Below are 26942 nucleotides of genomic sequence, written 5' to 3'. Positions count from 1 at the left end.
TGCCTTCTTTTTTTTATTATTTACTTAACTGGCAGTACATATAATAGAGGTTTAAAGGACAAGTTTATTGTGAGAAATTGCTGTCCCTGGGTTGAAAGCCTCAGTGGCTGGGGGAGGGGAGGAGGATGTATGTCTGCCTCTGTATAATGGTGGTGGATGCCCGCAAGAGGTCACCTTTCAAGCCAGTGTTCGGGTTTTTTTCGCCTTTTTTTTTTTTTTTTAATCGGACTAGGATCTTGCATTTATATAATGTAGCGTGGCATCTATATTTTAATAGTGTGGTCATATGAAGCAGTTTCTTAATTTTGGGGCTTGGTGGTCTGCCCCTGTAGTAAGTGAATTAAATTTGTATGGTTGCTAACTTAAACTGTCCTTGTTATAATGTTTTAATTACAAAAATAGTTTATGCTTCAGAAGGAGAAAAAATATAGCAACTCTAATAAGGGCACTGATTGCAAGATCAGACTTCAGGAGACCTGCCAATTCTTCCCAGGAGTTCCAGAAAGTTTGTTTTTTTTTTTTAGTTTTGTTCTCAAAAACTAAGAATTTCTATATGCTAAGGTCTCTTGTTTGGGGGGAATTTTCTTCAGTTGACTATTTATAGTTTGCTATCTTATTTGGTCACTTTCTGATGAATCAAAATGGATCGCTCTCATTTGTCTTCTTCATCCACTGAAGGTGACCCAGAGGTATATAGATTTGCGTGTTTATAGTACAAGATCATAAAAAGCAGAAATGAAAAAAGACCTGATCAGACCATCCTTTTTGCCTGTTCAGCAGTATAGGTTTTGGTTCATTTAAGTAAGGTCTGATCTTAGAAACGAGCCTTTTGCCTCTGATGAAAATCATATTTTGAACTTAACTTTTGCAAGGCCTTATTCGCTAATTAACGGATAAGAGTGAGTAAAGAGGAAAATAGGGATGTTGAATATTCAAATAATCCCTATACAAAAATAACCCTGCAGCCCCCAAATGCATCTTTTATAAAATATAAGCCATGTGTTTATCTTATTTTTCTGAATAACAAGGTTTTCAGAAGACATAATGATCGTAGATTAGTACAGCCTTTCTCTTTGCTCTAAAATTGTCACAAGTTCTTGTGAATAACTCGTTTGCCATTTATGTTTTTCTAAGTTGTTTCTGCTGCTGTTTTGGTGTGATTTTTTAAATGTTTTTTCCCCACCTTTCCCTTTCCTACTCCAGCAGAATGGTGGCTGAGCCTAAAAATGCAACAGAAGAGCAAAGAAACATGCACCGCTTAGGACCGCATTAAAATTAAAGCATAACTTTGCCCTAAATGTGCTGCAGCATCTATGTGTTAGTGCAGTATCATATGACTGCTGTCTGATCCAAGTGCTGACTGGTTCCTGGTTTAACTAGGAGGTTAATAGCAATCACCCAATGTAGTTCTTTCAGCCAGTTAAATTATTGGCTATCAAAAGACTAAGAAAATATGAGGGCATTCAAAGGCCTTTTTTAATGCAGAAAACTCTTAATTTCATGCAGAGTTATTTATAAATAATTGAAAGTACATAAAGACTAATATTTAAAAAATTCCCAATTTGTAAACATGTATATTGCGTGATCAGAACTTGTGCCCAGAATACAAAACAAAAGAAGAAATAGATAAATGAAACCAAATGCTAAACCAGACCCCTTTTACACATAATGCTGCTAAGTTTAAGCTTGGTGAGCTGTTGAGGACAGCAGAGTCCAAGGTGGTCTCTTAAATGAATGCCTTTGTATTAATAGGTACTGAATAGGTTTCACAAAAGCCTAAAGCTATCATTGGATTTTGAAATATTTCAAGTACTTTCTGAATAAATAGCGTCTGTAACTTTGCTAACACTGTTGATTGTTGCTGCCAAATAGTGCTTATGGGTCTTGAAAATATTTTTGTCAGATTTCAACTTTTTGACTTCTTAATAATATTATCATACTGTATTTTTGTGTGCGACAAGTACATTTGTTTTGTGATTACTTTGTCACTGCAGCTGTGAAATTTCAATCCTGCGTGGTACAACTCTGAGTAAGATGCATTGTGCCTCTGAGAGCAAGGTACCTCCACGTTTCTGTCTGTTTTTTTTTTTCATTAAAGTGCAAACAAACAACTGTTGAAGACCGAGGCAGCGTAATTTTGTTAAGGTGAGTTAGGTATCACTTTTACTTGTTACCTCCATTAAGGCTGTTGTTAAAGGGAGGTGAATAAAATGTATGTATGCCAGGACTGGGAAATACTTTGTGAGGGGTGTAGCTTATAATTTCTTTTAAATTTTATGAAGCTGCAATACATAGCATGAATTTTATACTAGTTTTCTTGAGATCAAAGTTTAGAAGCTGAAGTACGCAATATGCAGTATTGTTTCCAATATATGCTAGCTATTTTATCCTGTGAAGTAGACCTGACTAACTTGAACACTTTAGGTGAAGAGCCTTTCCATTTCTCTGGGATGTTTTAATTTAGGAGCCAGAGAGTCAGCAGGATTCATCTTAGATACTTGTTATTATTTGTCTGGGAATTCTTACTTCTTTACTTCTTTAACTTCTTACTTTGTATGCTTGCCTGCCAAAATTGTGCTGCAAAGGGAAACTGTTTAATAATGTTTAACTGTTGAAAAAACAGATACAGCCCCTTATGCTCTTTGATTCATAGAAAGGAAATTAAAATAACCAGTACAAACAGTGATTCAGATTATTTTGTTTGCTTTACTTTAAAAAAAAAAAAAGAAAGAAAAAAAAAAAGCGAGTCAGGTGGTTTTTTTGGGGTGTCTTAATATTTGCAGCCGTGTTCTTGGCCTGGTGCTGCGCTGTGAAGATTGTTGGGGTTTTTTGTAGCATCTTTTTTGGTGCCATACCGTACTTCTGGTGGGTTTCTGATTAGGCCTTTAGTGTATTTTATGTGCACTCTCAAAACCCTGCCTAGAATTGAAAACAGACTATATCTATGTTCAGTCATTCTGTGCACAAATTCCTGAGGAGTGCTGGTGGATGGAGGGCTTTCAATAGCGCTACTAGGTGCTTAGAGCGTTTCAGATAGAAACTTAATGTTTCTGTAAAAGTAGGTATTAGTTCTGTGTTTTTCCTCCTGGAAGAATGAAGCCAACTGACAATAGCCTGCCCAAGACCGCACAGCGTGCTATTGTCTGAAATAGCGATTGCCTTTAGCTGCTAGGTAGCACTGTCTTGCGTATTAAGGTATGAAACTTAAAACAGTCTACCTCGTTGGTTTTGTGTGTGTTCAAATAAAATGTCTTTGCTGTGTATTCCCTCATGCTCTAATATGTTCTCTTTTCATGAGTAACTGAAACAATTTTGGAGATTTAGTTCTTATTCCTGGAGAGCATGAAGCGCACGCTTACCGGTGAAGCCGCTACTACCTTAGTGTCCAGCAAAAGGGACTGGTTTGCTTGCAGTTTTATGCATGTCTTTGCAAGATCAGCGCGGTCATTTCATAACAGACTCGGTATCAGAAACATTAAACGTCCAAATTCTGCTTTGCATGAATGTTCTCCCTTGTGTGAAATCAAGGTGGTTGCTCTAACCTGCTTGCCACCTCCACCCTGGGGAGATGGGGAACAGCTCACTGCTGGCTCAGGCCCCACTTGCTGCCTCTTCCTGCTGAGTGGGTAGAGGAGGGGCACCTCCAACCCTCGAGAGCCAAAACCGAGCTGCTGCAGTGTCTGAGCCTGAGAGGAGGGAGGAGCCGAATTTCTGCTGTAGGTACCAGGGTGGAGAGGGGGTGAGTAGGAGGCATGTCTCTGTGTGTATGTTGTGATCCTGTGAAATGTTGTAATGCTGTTAACAGCAGATCACCAGTCGAGGCGTCTCAGAACAGATTTGGGCCTGCTACCTGCTGAAATGGAGCTGCATTGGTTTAACGAGTTGTGTATTTTATTGGAAGCAGTAATCCAGATCTCTTTCTGGCTCTGCAGCTGATTTGGGCTTAAATCCAATGCTGTGGCGCACGTGAACGAAAGTAGAAGTAATGCATTAGAAGTATTAGGAAGCTAATGTTCAAACAGTGCTTTGCAGATAAAGTATATACAGGTAAATATTCACAGAAGAAAGGGCTCGTAGGCACCTGAAGAGGTCATCTCACCTATTTTTTTTCTGCCCTAGGGCAAGAACAGCTCAATTCTAAACCCTTTCGAACGTGTGTAACCTTCTCTCTAAAAAGCTTTAACATTGATACTCAGCATGCTCTATAGGCAACTTATTCCAGCGTTTAACTATTCTAACTATTATGTTCAGCTTGAATTGTATGGAACAAGAGAAATCTACAAATTTCTCTGCATAGAATGATCCTCCCATCAGCTAAAATAACATATTTATGATGCAAGCTATATGTCTAGAGGAGCATATGTATGTAATATCACAAGAGGGAAAGATTAAAACATTGAGGAGTTGCAGAAGTTTCTCATGATGTGGCATTGGAAGGAAGCACTTGTGTTTTGAATTATGCTGGTTTTACAGGAATTTTTGTGAACTTCTTGAATTTCTTTTTAAAAAGCTGAAAGGATATATTTTCATCAAGAGTAGGACTTCAAACTTGTATAAGTTTGTGAGGATGGCCTTTCTCTACTACCCAAAAGGCTGCCTTAGATTTTATAGCACTCTTCTATAAAAGTGGAAACTGGAGTCCCAGTATCTTTTGGATAAATGACTATAGCATTATACATAAGGAAAAATCTAAGATTTCTGATTCTGGCTTATAGTTTGAGTATAACTTTATTCATAGTTTATTTCCTGCACATAATGATAAAAATGTTTACACATAATGATAATAGCATTACTACTGCTGTGACATGCTGAAATAATTGTGCTGTATGTGCAGTAGCTATGTAGCCTTTTTTTTTTTATCTTTAATATTGTACACATAGATGAAGTGGTATAGCTCCACATCACCATTGCTGTGATGGGAATTTAAGGGTTATGGACCCCTCGTCTATCCTAACCATCTATCCATCTAAACAGCTATCCTTGGTAGAAGTATCTAAATAGATTTTCACCTCACAGCTTGATGTAAAGTTAAGAGTTTATTAGTATTTACAAAAGAAAAAAAACTTACTTTCTTGAAAGATGTCTTCAAATTTAGATGATGTGGATGTATTTTGAAAAGCTAGTTCTAGGTCAATCTTATATAGGAGTTTACCATCATAGGTGTTATCCTAAGATTATCTGCAAGTTGCTTGAATCTGACAAGTCAAGTTGTCAGATAAAGTTGATTAGCATCTGTATCATGGGGACCACTGGGGGCAAAAAAACTGAGTGAGAGCCTACACGCGAATCTTGAGGAGATGGGGCGAAACATTCCTGAGCTGGACTTCAGAGGCTTCTTAAGCCAGCTGAGATGAACAGGGATGATGATTTTAGGAAAAATGAGATTCCTGATCCTTTTGCCCATGCAGCCAGGCAGATCCTGGTGCTGCCACAGGGGAGGGGATGAGCTGCTTCCTTTTGCTGACCATGTTGTATTTTGCTCATTCCAAGTATTCATCAAATATGTTGGGCTCGTGGCGAAGTTTATTTCCTGTTGTTGTTTGAGTTATGAGCAAACTTGTGTGCACGTGTCATAAAGAGTAAAATTATGCTGCGCTGCTGTATTTTGATCACTAGAACTTAAGTATATTGATGTGTAAACTGTTCTATTCCAAAGTAGTATAGCAGATTTTTATTGGATTCCTGCTTCATTTTTATTATCAAGTGAAGTATTGGTTTTTGTTCAGATGGGTTCTTGTTTCAAAAAAAAAAAAAAAAAAAGTTATACAAAACTCTCTCCAAATGTGTTCCCTCCCCCCCTCCCCCAAACTGTGTTGTTGACATATCAAAACTGTAAACGAGTCTCAACTGAATGTCTACACTGAAATGATTTCTCTGGAAAGCGTTTGGCATGCATTGCAGTGACAGCACATGCCAGTCTAGTTCCTTAGCAGTCCGAGTCCCACGTGCAAGTTCAACGTTCTCATGGAGTCATTTGCAACCTTAAAACCCTTCCATGTCGTAGCCCCCAGATGCTTGCATGTTACAGCTTGTGTCTGTTCTCTTGTTCCGAGTGGGCCAGACACAAATCTCAGCAGTGGTTCTTCAGTCTGTCATGGTGCTTTGTGCCGTGCTGTAGCAACCTCTTCGTTTGTTTATTTTAAACCTCTATAGCGAGATTTCAAACTTACTTTGTTCCGCTGTCGACGTTGGTAGCGGCTGCTGCTCCTACATCAGGTTAGATGCGTGCCGTGGAGACGAGGTTTGTGTACGGTTTTGATGGGACTTGTCAACTTGCAGTGCACCTAGCATAGCTGGGAAGCTTTCTTCAGAGACTGATTGGGTAGTCGTGTGCCCATTTAAGATTATATTCTCAGTGGTCATGTGAAATCCCTATTTATGTATTCTCTCTATTGTTGCTCTGTCAGAAGGATAAATTCCCTAGGCAAATCTAAATAGCTCTTACCACTTTCATAAGCAAAGCTAGAGCTCTGATAAATAGGAAGTGCAGAAAATGGTTAAAAAATAGTCCACAGCATTGCTTTGGGAGAACAAATCTCTGTGCGCAATGCCAACTCTATTGCCAACCTGAATCAAGTTTCTGAATTGCATTATTGGTTTTGCATAATTTACAGTTTACGTAATTGTGCAGGCAAGGCCTGAATATTAAGGTAGAAGAAGAAACCATTACGGTTTCAGAGACAGTAAGTGTTTTTCATTCCTTCCCCCCCCCCCCCAAGCAAGTAAAAGAGAATAATTCTTCGTTGTAGTTCTGGCACCTTTGTGTTTCCAACTGTGCTGTGAACCTATGCTGCTTCTCCTCTGTCTAGAGAACGTATAATTTTGGGATTGTAACTGAAATAGATTCAATTTTATTTCATGAAAGGAGAGTCAGCTGCAAATTTGAAAATGTGTGTTGTCTTGGGTAGATCTTGAAGCAAAGAAAAAGTACAGCAAGTTAAGGCATGGTATCTTTGGAGAAGCAGTTTTTAGACTATTAGCATAACTTCTTAAGCTTTTTTTCAAAATAAGATCATACAGGGCATAATGTCATGTAGAACAAGTGCTGTTGATCTACAGCTCAGAAACAAGCTTTCAGTATGACTTAAAACACTGTGACTGTTGCTGAGACCATAGATGATTGTCTTAGTCCATTTCAGATTCGCTTTATATTCTACGTTTGATATTCTGCTGCTCCCTCAAGACAGTACTGCAAATTGCTCTAATTGAAATAATTGGAGCGGTATCTGGCACAGGGTACCAGTATGTGGCTTTCTCTCATATGCAGAAGACTCCTCCTTTGCTCAGCATTTAAAGAAGCGTGTTACTAAATTCGTATTAAACTGTATGTATTCTTCTTGTGAAACTAGTTCTTGGTTGCTAGATTGTTCCTTCTGATTCTGGCAGGATCAGGTGTCTGGCGCTTATTACTACACAGAGCTCATTCTTTAGATATGCAAGTGTGGCTCTGCACATTTTACTTTCAAATCAAGGGACAGACTCTGAACAACTGAAGCGTTCTGTTGTGGGAGTTAGTGCTTCAGACTAAAAGTAGCAAAGGATGCCAGCATTAGTTTTTATTCCAAGTAGTCGTTTTTCAACATGATGACGCAACTGGTGACTTTTTAAGTAGATCCTAGTTGGGCTCCTTCTTCAGTGCCATGGAAAGGGGAAAGTGGTCAACTGAAGCTGTCTCATCCTGGATGCCTACAACCCGCGCATTTGAGCAAAAAGCTGCTATTGAAAATATAAGCCACAGCATAACCACAAATGAAATCCAGATCTCTGATCCTGAAATTCCTCCTGGAGCAAGTAACTGGAGTTTTTCAGCTAGAAAGCAAGCAGCCAGAAACAGCCCACCAGGACCAGTGAAATAACAGCAGACAGCACCAGCAGCTTCCTCCGCGGCCCCTCCACCTCTCTGGGAGACAGCCACCCAGAGACTAACTTCCCTGCCAGCACAGGTCACCCTGCATCACCCTGCTTTCGTGTGCCTACTTTAAATTGCTCCCAAGCTGCCCTTTACTAATAAATCAACCAAACAAAATCAGCTGGGTGGAGAGGAGATCTAAAAGAAATTTATCCAAATATTTGAAGGGATATGCAAACTATGAATGCCAGAAGGAAGTGCTGAAAAGCCTTGAGGCTCTCAATGTAGAAGACTCCCAACTGAGCAATGTCATCAAGTATCACAGGTCTCTGCTAATACGAGCAGTGTCAGGCCAGGTCTTTCCCATAAAGTAAATCATGGGAATCTGTGCTATATGCAAAGAGCCTGACACATACTGAAGTTCTTTAGTCTTTGTCAGCTGCCACAAGATTTTGTAAGTTTAATGTTTGTAAAAGGTATTTCACTCCAGCCAGTGGAAAAGCTCTAATTGCAAAGTGTTGATGCTGTAGTTCTTGAGATGCGCTTGCTAACCTGTTCTGTAATTGCTTCAAGGCGTTTTATACATAGGTTTCAGCTTTTTGGCCTTCAGTTTCTATTTTACGTAGTCTGGAAACGGCAGGTTTGCCTTTGGAGCATATTGTAGGCTATGTAGACTGGACTGGCTGTTGCAAAGCAGGCGTATCCCAGCTCTTTCATGCCCTCATTTCTTACTGTGTTTCTTCAGTGTGTGGTTCCCCCCCCCGCACCCCGCTCTGATTTCATCTAGTTGCAGTAAGGTGTCCATGCTGTGAGTTAATGTTTTGTGTGTGAACTTCATAATCTAGATTTTTCTGCAGTAGCTTCCCTGAATAGTCTAGTTTTTAGGTTGCTGTGATTCATGCTGGTAGTTTAGCTAATCTGAGTTTGGTTTAGCACCTCACCTTTTTTTGATGGCAACATCAGGGCTTGGTGAGAAGACAGCTTTTGTTTAAGTGTTGTTCAGAGCAGAAGCGTGTCAGGCTTGCTAGGTGCTTGCCCAGCTGCTGTTTGGAGAGTGAGTAACGCTGGAATCGGCAAGTTTTTTCTTGGCTGTGGTTGTGTTTTGTGGTAGCCAGGTGACACAGGAGATCGTTTTTATTTTATTATTTAGCAATAAGACGGTGACAGAGTAGCTAGTTTGCTGTTAAAGCTTCTGAGAGATTGTGCCCTGCATTACATGAATGCAGTGTAGTGACTACTGGGATCCTCAGAACAGCTCTCCTCTTCTGCACCTATTTGTTGAGGAAATCTTTAGAGGAGGAAGGCCAAGGTATAATGAAGTTTTAAAATTTCCCTGCAAATAGTGCATATCAAAAAAAGACAAACAAGTTTAGACGCCGATAGTGTGAAATCGGAGGAACTGCCCCGTTAGCTTTGGTGGTCTTATCTTGGTTTGTGTGCTCTGGTATTTATTCTGCTGGCATTAATTCCGACATGAGTCAGTCTTAAAATAAGAGAAAGCAGTTTCCCCTTGGGTGAAGGAACTTACCTAATTGTGCAGGCATGGCTTAATTATTCAAGTTTGTCTCATATAGCCAACCCTGTAGATCTGCATGTAGTGCTTGGAGTGTTTTTCCTTGCTATCTTGCTATAACTTCTGCAGACACCTTCAAAGTCATTTATGTAACTATCGCTAGTCTGATGAACAAATGATTGTAGTAATGTTTTGAGTATTGTAGTAATGTTTTGAGTAGTCTTAACCTGCTTAAGCTTTTATTTCAGAGTTTATAGTGATTTCCTTCTATGTAACTTTTCAAAAAACCAACCTATCAGTGACTTGTTTTTGCTCTTACTGGAGATAATAATTAATAGCTTTATACTATTGCTTTATACTATTATTTCTACAGTTTCCTAGCAATGATCCTAAACAGTTACTTAAAGTAGCAATTGTCCCTTGAGTCAAGCATCAGGCTACTCATTTTGCATTCTGAAATCAGTCCTTACTTTGAAGATGGGAATTTTTTGTATTCATTGAGAGGACTTTTATAGATAATTAGCGTAAACCATTTCTGGCCCTTTCAGAAATATGAATTAATACCATAGAGACATATATGTGATACAAGAAATGAGTTTTTTCCTGCAGTAGGGGGTGATGATGGTGTAGTTCTCTTCCCCTTTGAGTTCTTTTTCCCCCCCCCCCTTACTTCTTAAAGCATTATATTCTAGTATAACATCTCTAAGTGAATTGAATGCAAGTTCCTTTTATTTTTAATACAGCCTCGAGAAATGATTTGGTTTGTCTTCAGTCAGTTGCATCTCTGGTTGGGGAAAAGACCCTCTCTAGTGTTAGTGTTGTCGGCATGCAGACCTTGTTACGTAACAGAACGTTGCCAGTACCGAGCAGATTTCAAGGATTAGCTTTCATTTATGTGCCTGAACTATTTTTTATCTATATTTGAGAATGCAGATCAAGGGGGGGAAACTATCTAATCCTAATTGAAAATTTCATTAGAATATTTATCTAGCTGTATTTTCTTATAAATACTTGAAATAGCTTAGTTTGTAGGTGGATAGTATTGTAATGCAAATACTCTGTTGAAGAGTCACCCAAGTAATTTGTCAGTCTCTTTATTTCCATAGGTTTCTCGCTTTGAGTACTTCTTGTCTTGAACTCTGGCTTTGAGACTGACAATTTGATCTTCTAACCTCGTTTTAGACGTCTTCTGTCAAAATTCCCTTTGACTTCCCACACCTCCCGTATCACCTTCCCAGGCTGATTAAAGAAAAATACAGCTGTTCAGAGAGTCGGATTTGGAAAGCGTCGGTTGCAGAAAGTACTGAACTAGTTTTGACCGACGTTAATCTCTTTGATCTATTAATGAGATTTTGTGGAACATCACTTTTTTGGAATAGTAAGTTTTGAAATTATGGCAATTGGAGCTGCTGCCGCTAATCGATGTTTTGATCCGTGTCATGCAATGTTCTAGTGCTACTTTGCTTCCCGTCAGCTAGTGGAAATACTCAAGTAAACCTTTACATGATGGATCAAAAGTAAGTGGGAATTGTGCCCGATTATGTCAGAGCTAAATCTGGTCCCATGTCTTTTTCCATTACATCATGATGCACAAATATCTTTGTGCACCTTGGTATCTTTGCCTGCAGAAGCCATAACGCCATTTCTCTCTTTACAGACCCTGTAAGCTATGAGAGACACAGAGTTTTCTTGTTTGTAAATAGCGTGTGCTTGTCATTTAATGGAAACTTCAAAGCTGCTCTGGATGACCCCAAAGAACATCTAACATCAGTTAACCTGCTAGTTTCCTCAGTTTTGTTCTCTTGAGAAGTGAGTGGTGACTCTTCTGGCATTCACAAAAAACTTTCTGTGCGTGGGAAATAATAAGTTCAGTCCTGCAAGGTCCTGCATTTCTACAGTTTGTACATGCCATTGGAGCAGGAATGCTCATGTGCAGCTGGCACATCTCCCACATTCGTTACTAGAGCAGTAAAGGGTTAGATTCCTATTGGGAACCCTGCAGGACCCATGCGTTACAGAAGAGAGTAAAGCTAGCCTTTGTATTTAAAGTGATTCCCAAATTGTGTATATGAGTTGGTTTTAATATTGACTAATTCTGTCCTAAGAGTTCTTAGTCAGAAAGTTTATGGAAAAGAAGGTTTGTATTAGGTAATGCTGGAAACGCATCTGAACGGTATGATATTGGCTTGCACCGTTTTAGTCCCCGAGGAAGAGTTTGATTTCTGCCGCGTGTCCTCACCTCTTCACCATCTTTACTATAGTACAGCACGGTTGCATAGGAAGGTCTGAACCCACTTACTGCCCCTGTGTTTTCTCCATACAAGTTCTTGATGACGACAAGTACTGCTGTAAATACAGCCATTTGTAAAGACACAAGTCTTAATGAATGCAGAGGCAATGTCCAATATAAATTTAATATTGGCCAGAACTTGCTTAACATCCTCCAGCTGTAGACCACTAAATGACAGTCATAGTTTTCTGTTGTTGGATTAATTTTATAAGCATAAATAAGAGCCTTGCCTTCTAAAAATGAACTTTGCTCATTAATTTTGAGCATGTTACAGTTGTTTGAATTGGAAGACTTTCATTTCAAACCTTACTCTGTGCCTTTGACATTCTGTATGATAGATTTAATTTCTCCTGTTGATTGTGCCCTGGGGGAAGGTGTATTTTAAAAATGTAAAACCACAAAAACTGAAGGTATTCAAGTAGGCACAGAATAAACTGTTTAATTACACTTTTTAGAGATAATATCTGGCTGACATGGATATTCTGACTTTAACTGGGAGGGGCTCCTGCGATATCCTGCAGAGTTGCTGGCTGTAACAAGCAAGAGGAAAAATGATTTTACAATAGGTGTGCACTGGAATGTGAGCTGAGACACCAAGCATCTGTTGTTTTGTAATAACTCCTTTTGATCTTTAATAAAAAATAAAGAAAGAAAGAAAGAAAGATGATGAGGCTTCAAACTTGAATAGTTAATGTGGGATTGATCTATGAAATGATTTTTTTTTTTTTTTTGGTATGGTTACTTGGCTGTTGTCCTGGCACTCATGTCTAATAGCATCATTCACATCCCTTCCAGAAGATGTGAATATCTTCACATTGTTACTGTGGGACCTGGACAGGCATATCTTACTTTTAACAATTTCCCAAAGTGATTTGATTACCCAGACTGGTCCCTTGCTGTATTCGTGTGACTTGCAGAGAATCTCTGGGATTCTTTGGCTCCTGACTCCCCTCCCTCACTGCTAATGCTTGTCTATGTTTCTTCTAGATATCAGAATGTCCACAGATGGTAGCTTCGGCACAGCTAGCAACAGCGATGCGCAGCAAAGCCTTCAGTCCTTCTGGCCACGAGTCATGGAGGAGATACGCAATCTCACAGTGGTAAGTGTCTTCGCTGGTCATATTATTTCTAAATAACGGTAGAAAGTGCGTTAGCTGCTAATGACTGGTAGCAAAATAAGTCTTGATTTGAACTTGTTCTTGCTTCCTGTGAGATTAAGTAGAGTTGGCTATACAATGCAAGACGGCCTTAAAATCTGATAAATAATTGTACAGCGAGTCTTTTTGCTACAACTGCCAGAACCTGAGATGCAAATTAAATGTAGTTGATTCACAGTGTAATGAGATGTAATTGTCATACAGTTGTAACTCTTTCTGGGCTAAACAAGAAGATCCATATAGTTATGATAAAGATGATTAAAATAATTTTTTAATATGCTAGATGACAACCTTGGCTGCTTTCTGGAAAGTTGCAAGGGTATCCTCTTTTGGGGGGAGGAGGGGAAAAATGAAGCAATTCTAAAATAGCTATGGGTTAAATGCAGTTGCTTTAGTGGATGGAAGGTTGAAGGATTTGAGAATATACCTCACTTTGTACTACATAGGCTGACCTACTGCTGTTCAAATTCTACAGCAGAAGAATTCTGCAATATAAAACCTGACTGGCATTGCTTCCATGTAAAAGTCCCCCTCCTTATCCACACCAAAGCACAAGCCAGATCAGTGTACCCTGGAAGATGTTACCATTCAAAAAGTGTGCAGGATTTCTAGTCTTTTCTCCTTTATAAGCTCAGACATCTAGCTGTGGGCAGACAGTTGCAATTTTGTGAATGAATTCTTGGTTTTAGACTTTTTGTGTAGAACTACTATGCCATATTTCAGAACTGTCTGCTTTGACAAGTATGAAGTTTTGACAATGACTTGAATGCCAAGTGCATCACTATCATATGCTTTATTAATTTAAAGACATTTGATTTGAAAAAAAAAAAAAAAACCCAAAACTGTATAGGCTAAACAGCTTCTGTTTCTTTTCCATTCCCAAAAGAGACGTGCCTGAGAACAAGGGCTTATAAGAAAATACCTTTTCAAGACAGATTGATAGATTACTGTGATACAGCAGTCCTAAAATGCAGTCTTGTGCTTTTAACTGAAAACAAAAGAACTCAAGTTGAAGATAGGCTATTCAAAGTGAAAACCCCAATCCAGTAGTTTCAAGATAAGCTTCCTTTCTCAGCCTGTGTGCAGCTGATCAAAGAAAACAGATGTAGAAATTCGTATGCATAAAGTAGAATTAATTACACTCCTCTTTTAGCGCGCTGCATTTTTGTGTTTGAGAGCTGTAGTCTCCAGTGAAAAGGGTTTATTCTGCAGCTTATCAAGTACAGGCAGTTTAATTTTTAACTGTCACATGATTCAAGATAGTAAGTCATTGTCCTCAGCTAAGTTTTCAATGGCCAGGAGGTGGAAAGGAAAAGGGATAACTACAAAATATTCCTATGCCGTCTGCCCATGTATTATCAAATATTGAAATCAGTGTGCATCTTATTGAAAATGTTCCCGTGTATGTGCATGCAAGTAAACTTAGAACTCGCTTAGGCATACTGTATAGCAGAGGTCAGAGCAGTTGTTTGATGGAAAACCTGTTTTGGTTGCCTCCTATTTGAGGTTATCTCTGTCTGGTTTTGTGTGTTTGCAGTGTGCAGCCACTGCTAGAATTTAGAGGAACTACTTTAGAAGAATAAAGCACAGGTCCCCGTTCTGTGCCTCCATATAACAGAAAGAAACGTAGCCTAGTCTTGGAGAAATAGGACTAGTGATGCATTTCAGTTCCAGAATTAGTTGTAAGTGGCCCGTGGAAACATTAAGACCTAATTTGGAAAACAGAAAAGATGAAAAATCAGTGTCTTAAGTTTGTTCAGCTGGGTAGTAGTCAGACTTCCCTTCACTGTAGTACTTGTATATTAATTTTGATTTATGTGACACTTGCCTGTCTGCCATAAAGGAATAAAGGAGTTTGGATTTTTCTAATATCTCCCTCTGTCTCTTTTATTTAAATCTTATAATTGTGTTGTACCTGTGCATGTCTCCTTGCAGCTCTGCTGTTTGTAGAACTTAACACTACTTAAAAGAATTTCAGGAATTAGAAATCTTGTCTACGTCTTTCTTTGAGGCTTACCCAAAGCTCACAAAGCTCTTTTTAAAAGAAACAAGCCTCAAAGCAAAACAAAAAAACCTTTGGGATTTTTTTTTTTTTTTCATGCTCTAGCAACTCCTTGTTTGTGATGAGGACAGGTTGAAGGGTCCACCCTGACTGCAGTGTGTTCAAGCCCTTGGTTTACCTCTTCTCCTATTGCCCAGAATCCTTCCCAAACGCTGTGTTCGCCAGCAGGGTGCAGCTGCCCGCAGTACTCCTTGTCCCCTGTTGTTTAGCAAGTTCCAGCAGTGAATAGCCTTGCATCTTATCTCAGCACTCTCGAAAAGGGCCCTTCCTTGTGTCTTCCAGACCTCTGTTCCCTGCTTTGCAGTGAGGGATGCAAGTCCTCTTCTGTTCGGTATTGCGTTGCAGCGTGCCAGCTCCAGGGCTCTGCCCCCCGGCCACAGGCGGCAGCCCTGGCTGCCTGCATGGCAGCGTCCTTTCCCGGCTGAAAGCTGAGACTGCAGGCAGCCTGGGCAGAGTTCCTAGGATATCAGTTCTTTCCCAGATCTGCAAGGACCCCCCCAGAGTTAGGTCTCGTTTGTCGTATATCATCACTAGGAGCACCAGGAGCACTGCATTTCTATTTCTGTCCAGAAGGAGGACAGAGAGGATGTTTATATATATTTTATATATATAAATATATGTATGTATGTAAATGAAATGCTCCCTGCTGGAATGCTGTCTGAACCACGTTCAACCTCTGCGTTTTGCTTCAAAACAGCATTTTTTTCAATCTTTGTTTCACTGAGAACATCTTGCAGTGCATTCTTCCCTAGAGAAATGAATTTCCTTTTATTTTTTATGACACTTTTGTTAAGGTTTGTTTTCTGGAAGGGAAGAAAATTTTTAGAAGCCCCTCGTGGGTAGGGGTTATGCATTCCCAATGCAATGGTATAGCCTCAGCCTTTCTCCCTCGCTTAAGAGGCTCCTGTAGGAACACAGTGTGTTGGGTTTTTTGTTGTTGTTTTCTTGTGTTTTTGCTTTCTAACTCCTCTTTATGTTTTTAGAGAAGAGAGTCTACTATTTGTAGTAAAACTTAGCAGCTTCCCTCAGCCCTATGAGTTCTCTCTGGAGAGAGTCTCTCCAAAGGACATGTTAGCGTATCCTTTCATGTAGATAATGACGCGGTGTTGCCTCCGTTGCTGCACGGGTTGAGTACATGTTGACAGCTAAGCAGAGCGGGATAGTTCGGTACGACGAGAGCATTATCTCTCTCACCTTCTGTCTCCTTCTAAGCCATCATTACCCCTCATTTTGAGTCAGCAGTTCTCTTTTGCTGTAAAATAGTGAGAAATCCAGCTAAAAAACAGGAATGGAATAGATTTTTGAACAAGGGTTTTGCAAGATTTTTTTGACACCAAAGCTGGTATTGGACAACAGCAAAGTACAAATGAAGATTTCATAGTGTGGCCCCACATAGCACTTGTTTTCCTCACTGCCTTCTTTTTCTCGTGTGACTTCTAGTAAATTGCAATCCTTTCTGGATCAAAAGATACCTAATTGAAATAGTTGCTTCCAAAACAAATAGATGCAAAATTGTGTAATATTAGAAATGTTCTGTTCTGCAGAACGACTTTAACTTTGAGGTGAAATAGCAGATGAGTGTCTGATATATGATTTAAGTAGTGGTATACCACTGTAAAATAAAGAAAAGCAGATGAGAAAACTTGGGTCTGAGCAGAAACTGCCATATCTTGAAGAAAATAAGTTATTTTTATCCAATTCTAGTCACTTCTGTTTTAGACAATTTTAACATTTCTTACCTGACCTTTGTTTTGTGTTAAGTACCACTGAAGACTTTTCCAAATCTATTTCTCTCTGCAGAAGGACTTCAGAGTTCAAGAACTTCCCCTGGCTCGTATTAAGAAGATTATGAAACTAGATGAAGATGTGAAGGTGCATTCATGTGTTTTTACTTATGTATTTATGAGATTTTTGTGAATGTCATATAGCTCCTTGCAATTCATTACTTTATTATTATTTTTAAAACACATTGTAGAATGATTGCCTTGAATGTATTATTTAGCTAGCTTAGTGTAATTAAAATGAAGTTGGAAAGCAGAATAATTTGGGATCTTTGCTTCAGACTTTTGCAATTTTGCTTTCTTCTGTTAAATAATCAGTCTGCTATATAATTCTGAGTGTTTCCTGATTTTTTTTTTTTTTTTTTTTTTAGTGCTTAACTGCCTTTTCTCATGTTTCCTTCTTTCTTCTCTTGACTCTGTTTTACGAATTTATAGAGTATTTAGTATAAAGAGTGATACCACTTTACAAGTGCTTGCTATAATCCTTCAAATTCTATGGAAAAATGTGTAATACTTTAGGTAGAAGATGTGGGTTTGATATCAGTGTTCAAGCTGAAACCTTGATGTTTTTTTAAAAAAAAAAAAAAAAAGAAAAAATGGTGCTTGGTTTGTCGTGTGACTGATGAAAGTTTACTAACATAAAAGGAGGGACAAACGAATCACCTGCAGGGAGCTGACTCCTGCACTGCTCAGGCTCTCCCTGCTTTTAAATCAGAAGATTCTGTCCAACATTTAACCCCTAAGAAGGGAGGGAGCAGTTTGCACTTTCTTTTGTTTTTCTCCATGTGACACCATCCTCCTATTAGGACAATCTTCAACATGGAAATAAGATCCCAAAGAAGGTGAGTGTTGTCTTCCTATACAAGGGAGCTATTCATTCAGCCTGGAACCTGACTGAATCCAGGCCTCTCAGGTCCCAGTTTAGTGTCTTAACCAAATCAGTGCCAAATGCTTGATCATGAAGATGAGATTTAAGGGGGGAAAAAAAAATCTCTGGCTTTCCTGGGACGTTATTGAACATGGAGAAGACTGTATTGGCAAATAAGCATTCATGCAAAGCCAGCTAAAAATGAAACTGTAATTGAAAGGATGCTTGAGCTGGATACTTTTAGGGGAAAAAAAATTGGGTGAGGCAGAGTCGTATGCCCCAAAGCTGCTTTATAATTCCTGCATATAATTCAAATCATATTAATGTTACGATTATAAAGTAAGGGCCAGCTTTTGAAGTGAGCCTTCAACCTGTCCTCTTCAGTTTGCACCCTCATTCAGAGTCTTTTATGCATGTGCCAAGGCACTGCAGTGTGAAGCTGCTGGATGACGCCTTCTGGTTGAATATGCAGTGATGCTATTTGTAGCTGCAAGTTGGGAGGTTTGTGATCATAGAGTTGAGACAGCAAAGTTGGCCTGGGCATTTCTGCAAACTTTCCCACTGGCTGCTGGTTTGTACGCAATCCATCTTTGCAATAGTAGTAACTGTTAGGATAGGTTTTCAGTTGGAGAAAGCTGCCACAGGAACCGCCTGCAGGGTTTCACTTCTTACAGGGCCAGTTTAAGCTAACCTTTTTGTTGGCCTGCCGTAGTCCAGCACAATAGGGAGATAACATTTGACTAGTCCTATATTTTATTAAAAAGACTTTCAAGACAGATAGTAGGTGACCAATACTCTTACAACGACATTTAACTCAAGGCTGGTAACTCATCGGACTGAAAAACCCATAGACAGATTCTTCGGAGGTGGAAATTCCCCAAGCTTTACCGTTCAACAATGCAGCCATTCAGACTTGACTAACGTTATCAGGTTACTCTGACTGCAGTGAGAGTATCTGTGCTGCATTAGAATATTAGTGGTAAATTTAAAAATTGTGTGAATGTAATTGCAGATGATTAGTGCTGAAGCTCCTGTGTTGTTTGCCAAGGCAGCTCAGATATTCATAACGGAATTGACGTTGCGAGCGTGGATACACACTGAAGATAACAAGCGCAGGACTCTGCAGGTAACAGAGCTGTTCGTACCTAGCCTTCAGCTGCTTCATAAGCTATTTACAAATCTTTGTTTCCATAATACGAGCCATGTTTTGTAGACACTAACTTTAGTACCGGTGTTTATCATTACAAATGTGTGCAAAGCATAGTGCCCACTGTAACTGCAGTGCTTACGTGCTTTTTTCTTAACTTAAAAAACGACCAAAACAAAACAAAAAACCTCCTGCAGCTGTCAGCTAATTGTAGCCTGCTTTAATTGCTCAGGATACCTGTAGCTATTGAACTTCTGCTAGCTGATTTGTTCTTCAGTAGTAATTTTAACACAGGCTTGCAGATACTGGTTTGTGTTGATGAAAGTACAGAGAGAAAAACGTGAAAAAATTTCCTCCTCCAGAATAGGTCAGGTTTTCTCTCTGGACTGCGAGAGTTTCTCAAGGATAGTCAATTTTGGAGTGGTTCAAGAGTAAATTGTAACCCTTCACAGTGTCTCTTATTGTGTGAAAACATTTGGTATTCATTTTTAGCCTTAAGTATTTACCAGAACTACTCAAAACTGTAATCACCATCAACATAGGACCTCAGATGAGAGGTGAGATGCTGATCTTTAGGACTCTAATGTTAGGTCTCCTGCGCCCTGGTGCAGAAATTGCTGTAGTGGAAGGAGACATGTCTGACCTCAGTCCAAATCTATCATACTGAACGTGCGTCTAGCCGTTCCACTTCCTCTAAATTAGGCTAATGCGACTTGCTTAACCCAGATTTGAATGTAGTTACTGTGGGAAGGGTATATTTGATATACATACCACAAGCAAGATGCTTCATAAGCAGCAAATGCTGACTCAGTCATGTTCTGTTAGCAGTTTTCAAGCTCTGATGAATCCGTTTATTTCAGAATCATACTTAAATCTTGATCCTAATATGTAAGACCTTGAATTGACTCAGGTTTTACTTCTGACTGCCTTGCCTTCCACAGCAGCTGCCATCCTAGAACAGCTGCTCTCCGCAGGGACAGTGCAGCTGCAGAAACGCAGCCTCTGCTTATCAAGTAGTTGGGTAGAAAATTTACAGTGGAGAGGTCTGAGTTATGGAACTATATTCCAGGGGAAATTGGATTGAACCCAATCCCGAGCGCTGAGAATGAAATATGAGCTGCATCTGTTCAATAAAGGTTTTTTTCCTGGTGAAGATGCTTTTTATAACGTACGGTGCCTGCACAACAAAAGAAATGTCTCTTACTTGTGCTTTCTACGTGATCATTGTTTGGCACTTAAATGCTAAGACAATATAAGGTTTAGAAACGTTAACTCGCCTGAAATGTTGAGGATTGATAGCCTTCTAAGTGTTACCTATTCATTAGGCAGCGTAGGCATCTTTGTCTCAAATCATGTTCAGATGTAGGCTTTATAAATTTATCCTCAGCTAATGAAAGTGAGACTTTTAATAGCTTCTTGAATTAGCTCTACTTTTGCAAGCATTTTAAAATGGCAGAATAGCTTTCCTTTTTGTCTTCAGGTTATTTCAGATCTTGAGCAAATACAATTAAGTGATGACTTACTGCAGGCTAACTCTTTATTCAGGTCTTTAATGACCTTTAATGCTAATCTTTAGATTTTTTTTTCAGGTGAGGTATAAAAGTTATAAATAGTTCTAAGATGACATTTACCTTGCCAATTCCTCATACTGTTCATTGGCTCTTGCACAACCTTTTTCTGATACGCATTTGGCCAGTTTGCTAAGTATATGTTTTAATCTTCATACTTTGCTAACCGTTTTGCCCTTCCGCGTGCTGAAGCTTGTTCCCGACATATCTTGGCATTCTCCTACCTTGATTAAGATCCCATCGTGCCTTCCCTCCCCACTGCTTTCTTGCTCCCAAACTTGTAGGTTCTGCATATGTTGGCACTAATACCTGGAGCAGTCAAAGGTTCTTTTCAGCTATCTTTGATGTTAGAAGAATTTCCCACCCCCCCCCTTTTTTTTTTTTTAATTCTGTTGTCATGAGCCTCCTGCAGTGAATTGTAGCAGTGCCATTGTGGAGGGCCTGATTAGGTCTCGTGGATGAGTAGGTGATTGTAATAGCCCGAGTTCAATAAGCACTTTTTTTTTGCTGTGCGACTTGGAGTTCCCACCCAGCATGAGCCAATGCTGGTGTTACTGAAACAGAAGTTCTGACTCCCTGGCTTTGCCGTTTGGGATCCAGAGAAGAGGCTCTCACATGGATTGATTTAAAAACCTCTAACTGTATTTATCCAGCAACAAAATGGAATTCTGAAGCTGAAGAATGGTTTTCTGTTTTTGTTGTTATAGAGGAATGACATTGCCATGGCAATTACAAAGTTTGATCAATTTGACTTTCTCATTGATATTGTTCCAAGAGATGAACTGAAGCCGCCAAAGCGCCAGGTGAGACAGAAAAATGGTTGCTCTGTTGTCTGTCCTTTCCTTGGTTTGACTTCGCTCTGTAATTGATAAAGAATTGATAAAGCAGTACAGAATCTCAGATTTAAAGATGAGGTTTGGGCTTCTTTTTTTCTTTTTGCATGCTTATTTGCAGTATTTTCAAGTCCTTTAACTTTTTAATGCAAAAGAGAGCTTGTAGTCATGGATTGGAGATTTACAGGAGTCTAAGTTGGGGATTTACTTATGTGACAAAACCTTTACTATATAGCTCAGATAAATGTTGTTAACTTTTAAAAACGTGCTGAGTCTACGTCCTTTGACTGTTGTAGAGGAAGAAACAGGCTTTTTTGCTTAGAAGTACCACCTTCTGCATCCTTTGGGGCAGTCATTGCTACTGTAAACATCCTTGACTGGAAGCTGTAAGGTGTTGGAAGGAGCTTTCAGTCGGATGTTTACAGCGGCAGGCTGCTGCGGTCATCTGAACACAAGATCTTCTTTAAAACTTAACCGGTTTGTGTTTTACAAAGTGTCTGTTTCCCTCCATGTTTGAGACAGTGCCAGAAAATGAAATGAGTTGGGGTTGAAGCCCAGTCTTGCTGCTTCAAAATGCACAAAGAAACCGATCCAGCTTTCTGATGGATTAATTTATCTCCTTCACTTAAAGTTTGTTCTCTTTTGCTGCTAATAGTTCACCAGTTCAATGGTCAAACTGTCTCTCTGTCTTCTTTACAAGTTGCCTGATAAAGTGGCTGGTTTACCATCGGTAGTCCTTCTAGGTAACAGCTGCATTTTGACAGTGCTGCTGTTTCAGCACCTTGTTCTGTAACTCCTGGAATGGTTGCCTGTGACTCCTGATTTGATGGAACTGGAGCAATTTCTTCTATGAACAGTAGATTTCAGTGGCTTATAACGATGTATTTGTATACTGTCTTCAGTTGGCTTTCTGATACTTTTGAAGGTTTTCAGTGTCTTACCTTTGGAAAATCCAAGGAGGTCCTTGAAATGTCTTCTCGGGCCAGGGCTACTGGAGAGGCTGTAAAAAATCTTTCTGGCAAGTGTGTTACATGGAAGTTTTTCTTTTCTGTTGGAATACGAAACCAGTTCAATCTGGATAACGTGAAAAGAGATATTTGCTCTCTGAGTGCAGCAGGCAGTGCTTCCGTTCTAGACCATCCTCGTGGTGTTACTGAAGTCTCGGTCAAAGGGGGAAAAATGCATACCTCATCCTTTCTGATGATGTCCTGAGTTGAGTTTGATCTCACGTTCCGGTTTCCAGAAACAGCATGACTTCCTGGTAAATGAGGAAAATGCATTTCCTTGTCACAACGTGTGCAGGAGAGTCCATCCTACCACTGTAGTGAGCTATGGCTAAAATTAGCAATGTTCCAAGACTTCAGGTGTGCTAGGGACTCTGTTTTCTGTATGCCTGGTGAATATCACGTGTGGGAGTGTGGCACAGCTCCTTCCGTTCCTTCGCTGAGTTGCCTGTTTTATCCCTGCAGCGAATGACTTATCCAAAAATCATCAGTTCAGTATTAAATAAAACGACAAAAGCAGCAGCCTGCACAACAGCTGGTTAGCCCTTGTTATGCTTAACTGAGGCAAGGGGATCCCACGTTTCAGTTTGTTCCGCTTAATAAGCCGAAAGCAAGTCAGTTGCAGCCTGAAGTAACACAGGTGAGTTCTGTCACTGACATTGCAAATTCAGAGAGTTCTTTCTTTTAGATGTTTCATCTAGTTATTCAGCATAGTATTGCTATTTTTATAATTATTCTATGTTGGGGAGTGAGAACACCTTCCATATTACTTTCTTACTGGAGCTATTTAATTCACAGCAAAAAGGAAACCCTTGTGTTTTGCAATCAAATTAATATGTGAAGTATAGCAATGTGTTACATGCATATAAGTTGTTACGTTAACTTGTCTTGGTGATGCATCCCACCAGAGCTGTCTCTTTAGGATTGCACAGCACACCGAACAGCGGAACTCGGACAGCTTCAGGGATGAAATAGGCTTTAGAAATCTGTGTCTCACACTGGTGTATTCGCTGTCTGTGGACGTTGCTGAATCGCTAGGAATAGTACCGGTGACAGGAGAGGTTTGATGGAGAATTAACTACTGGCATTAACATAGATGAGGACTTTTCAGTGGAAAATATTCCTTTGATTCAACAGCTCTGGAAAAAGAGCTGCCTATAGCCTTGACAGCCTGCACTTTTTGGCCTGGGATACAATCTGTATTTTATCTCTACCACAGCAAAGACTGTTTGACAAGTTAGTGTTGGTTACATGGGAGAGCTGGAAATGAAACCATGACTGTTATGTTGCTCTGGTAACGAAAGCTATGGCTTGAAAATAAAAGACAGCAAACGATAGGATATAACCTAGTTTAAGCAAATTCAAATTTAAAGACAATTTTGCCTGTAGCACATGCAACTTTAACCTAGAATAGATATTTATAGAAGTGCTCAGTTGCCTGAATTGTTTCAGGATTCAGCTAGGAATTGAGGATTGCAGTGCTCTAGAAATAACACATCTGAGGACCAGATTTTACAGAAAGCGCTACAGCTCTTCTCCATGCGTGCGGTTTTATGATTAACTGAAGACGCGTGTCCTGTTGTGAGTATATTCACAATGGGTTATTCATCCCTCCTCAAAGGCTTGATAAAGCAAGTAGGAATAATCAGTCAATTAACCTGTGTAGGAAGGACTGTAAATGTTGTATTGCAGTGCTTTGCACAACTGTTGGATGGTGCTAATGTTGTTTGCTCTGAGAGCCAGGCGGCTCAGAAATCACTTCTTGGTTACAGCCAGCAGTGAACCTTTGGGGGCGTAATTTTTTGATAGGCTTTTGAGGAACCTTCCATTAATAAGCCTTTTCTTAAGGGAGTCTTGCTAGTCACCTTGAGTGACTAGCAATTAAGGGAGAGGGCTTTCTTATTCAAGCCTGATGCCCTATCTTGACAACATGTATAGCTCTTGTTTAATTTGAGTTCTTTGACTGACCAGTTAGACACGTTGAAGGTTATCCACGAGCAAGCCTCGCTTACTGCAAGGGAATCAAGCGGACTTGTGTAACTTGGAATCTGCCATGCTGTAGCACGTGTAAACATCCTACACTCTCAGCTGTGAACTTGAGGTGGCTGGGAGAGGATTGTTTACGCCTTCTGCCATGGAGTGAACATCTGGTGAGCTGCATCTTCTGTAAGGTGCAAGATCCAACTTCTTCTCTTGGCAGCTGAAGAAATTGAATTTTTGAGTTGCTTGCCACTTAACATAGTCTCCCAAATTCTACTCCTTTACCTCAAACTTCATAAATCATAAAGGGTTTTTTTGCTCCCAAAGACATGCTTGGATAAACCAGAACAGCAGTATTACAGCTTTCCAGTGCTTCGGACAATGAGTTAGATCAGGGCCTTTGTTTCTTTACCAACACAAAAGTTGAGATATTTTTGCTACCAGCAGAATCGGACTGTTATGCCACAGGGCAAGATGAAATCATTTTAATTCCGGAAAAGTTGGTCCGGAAGGGGGAGGCAGGGAGCGGCGCTACAGAATGCATCCAGTACATGGCTTTTATTCTTGGAGATTTAATATCAAGTGCTAGATTAAGATTTGTGTTGGGTATGTAGGCTAAGGAGAGGGTTTTGTGACGGATGAGACTTGAAGTTCTTTGTGCATTTATAATTCATCCTATGTTAAGATAACAGGCAGTGATGGGATTCACTGACGAGCAGTTGCATGGTTTTAACTGTGGTAGTTTTATTTGTTTGTTTCTAATAATGAAATTACTGACTACGTTATACTTTGGGTATTGGGTTTTTTTATATAGCTCAGTAAATGAGGAAACCTATTTTGATTTATCAGTTCAGGATTACTTGGGTTAAACAGTTGAGAACTTGATATTAAAGATTATTTCCCATTGAGCATGCTCATAGAGGGTATTTCATCTCCCTTTGGGGCAGGGGTTTTAGGTGTTGATTCATTCCCTCCCCTTTTGCCCCCTTTTTTTAACCTATACCACAGGAAGAGGTGCGTCAGGCTGTGACTCCAGCTGAACCTGTACAGTATTATTTCACCCTTGCTCAGCAGCCTGCTGCAGTTCAGGTTCAGGGGCAACAGCAAGGACAACAGACCACCACATCTACAACTACTATCCAGCCAGGACAAATCATCATTGCTCAGCCACAGCAAGGGCAGGTGAGTCATGTGCAGAGTTCGGGGGCTTTGCAGTTCAGTGGAGCCAGTGAAATCCTTGATTTGCCTCTGTAATGTATTGCAGCATCCTGTTCTCGCTGCTCAGAACAGTCTGTATTATAGAAATGTGTGTTCTGGTCATGTCCTTTGCAATAGGAGGAGACAGTTGAAACACTGAATTGCACTGACCTAGGTAGGATAGAAATATCCTTTTACTTTCTATACTATTGGTTATGTTGTTTTATGGGAGTACAGCACGTTGTTATTCTGCAACAAATAATGACAGCCACATGTCTTTTTCCAAGTAACAGTGAAGCCATAATAAATTTGGGGTTGTGTTTGGACACTGTCAATCACGTGACTCTCGCTGATTTTTTTTTTTTTTTGTCCTTACTCTTGTTATTAGCATACTGAAATTAAGAAATCAATTTTTTTGCAGAACAGTGGACAGATGCTGTAAGAGGCACAGTGTGGATATTCAGAGAAATGGGGCCTGTGTGATTCTTCTTAAATAACTTGATTTTTCCTTTGTTTGGCCAATAGTTGTGTGGTGTTAGTAAGGGCTGACGTGGCATCTTTTGCTTTTCCAGTTGAGCAGTGTTTTGGCAGGAAACCGGTTCCAATTACCAGACCACTGCTATCTTCAGAGCTCTGAAATCTCAGTTTGAATCCCTATAGACATACGTTTTTCTTGAATGTTTGGCGTGTCTTAGCCTCTCTTCGGCCCGGTTACCTATCTGTAAAAGCAGAAAACAGCACTTTCCTCCTTCATAGCAGTGTTGTGAGGATAAGTATGCCAGAGCTGGCAAGGTGTTCACCTACCTCGATAATGAGGGTTACTCATGTCTTGGATTCCCTTGCTGGTGGTTTAAGCGTCAGCAAGCTAACAGTGGATCTGGGAAGCAATCTGTCTATTATTAGCTTTGTATCTTGTGGCTGTTTCACCTGTGTTCAATCCTTGCTTGGTCCTTGTTCCTCTGTTTTGAATTCAGACCACTCCTGTGACAATGCAGGTTGGAGAAGGTCAACAGGTACAGATCGTGCAGGCTCAGCCGCAAGGACAAACACAGCAGGCTCAGAGTGGAACTGGGCAGACCATGCAAGTCATGCAGCAGATCATCACCAATACAGGAGAAATCCAACAAATACCGGTAAGACTTTACCAGTAGGAATGTTTAACAGTCTTGTGAGCAAACTGTCCACTGGTGTTTTGGCATGAGAGCGTACATGTATGCTTTTTTAATTAAAAGAGGAAGTTTGGATTGAGTGGTGCATTTCCTACCTTTGAGGGAGGAAAGCTAACCAGGTGTGTGACACAAAGAGGGAAATAAATCTAACCCATGTAGTGTAAACCCATTCTCCGCCCCCAACACTTCCCCTTAGTGAAATAGTTATGATTAGGAAGCAATAAATAAAATATTTCCTGGATAAGCCTTAGTCCTTTACTACAACATCCATAAGGTGTAATTAACCTCAGGAGCCTTCACTTGGTTCTGCCTCTGCAATCTGAAGTCATGACCTGGCAGTGGGGCAGGTGCCATCTTTGAGTTTTTAATAAACTTTCATATTGTAAAAATATTTCTACAAAATAGTTCGAGCTAATTGAAGGAATGGCTTTACAGAACCAGAAAATACCTGCTTGTTTTCGCGTCGATATAGACCTGCTGGCCTTAAGAGTATGATTTTTGAGCACCCAACATCAGAAGTAAAT

The 26942-nt window shown here is 39.9% G+C and overlaps 1 protein-coding gene across 43 annotated transcripts in view; it reads left to right on the top strand.

Annotated features, from left to right (window-relative positions):
* NFYC (nuclear transcription factor Y subunit gamma) overlaps positions 1 to 26942 on the top strand; it is a 39333-nt gene that overhangs the window by 7041 nt on the left and 5350 nt on the right. For 8 of the 43 annotated variants that reach the window (XM_068917468.1, XM_068917469.1, XM_068917463.1 and 5 more), the window contains 7 exons: positions 1995 to 2145; positions 12640 to 12752; positions 16672 to 16743; positions 18533 to 18646; positions 20943 to 21038; positions 25061 to 25234; positions 26224 to 26382. In XM_068917468.1, the coding sequence (XP_068773569.1) occupies positions 12648 to 12752; positions 16672 to 16743; positions 18533 to 18646; positions 20943 to 21038; positions 25061 to 25234; positions 26224 to 26382 (720 nt within the window). In that variant the 5' untranslated portion in view covers positions 1995 to 2145; positions 12640 to 12647. Of the gene's footprint in view, positions 1 to 1994; positions 2146 to 6801; positions 10880 to 11019; positions 11172 to 12639; positions 12753 to 16671; positions 16744 to 18532; positions 18647 to 20942; positions 21039 to 25060; positions 25235 to 26223; positions 26383 to 26942 lie in introns of those variants that run through there. The other 35 variants (XM_068917449.1, XM_068917484.1, XM_068917473.1 and 32 more) reach the window with 13 other exon arrangements.

Source organism: Struthio camelus, chromosome 23 (assembly GCF_040807025.1).
Source record: "Struthio camelus isolate bStrCam1 chromosome 23, bStrCam1.hap1, whole genome shotgun sequence".
Lineage (NCBI taxonomy): Eukaryota > Metazoa > Chordata > Aves > Struthioniformes > Struthionidae > Struthio > Struthio camelus.
Note: the sequence above shows the minus strand (reverse complement) of the source record. Positions and strands in the feature narration are given on the sequence as shown.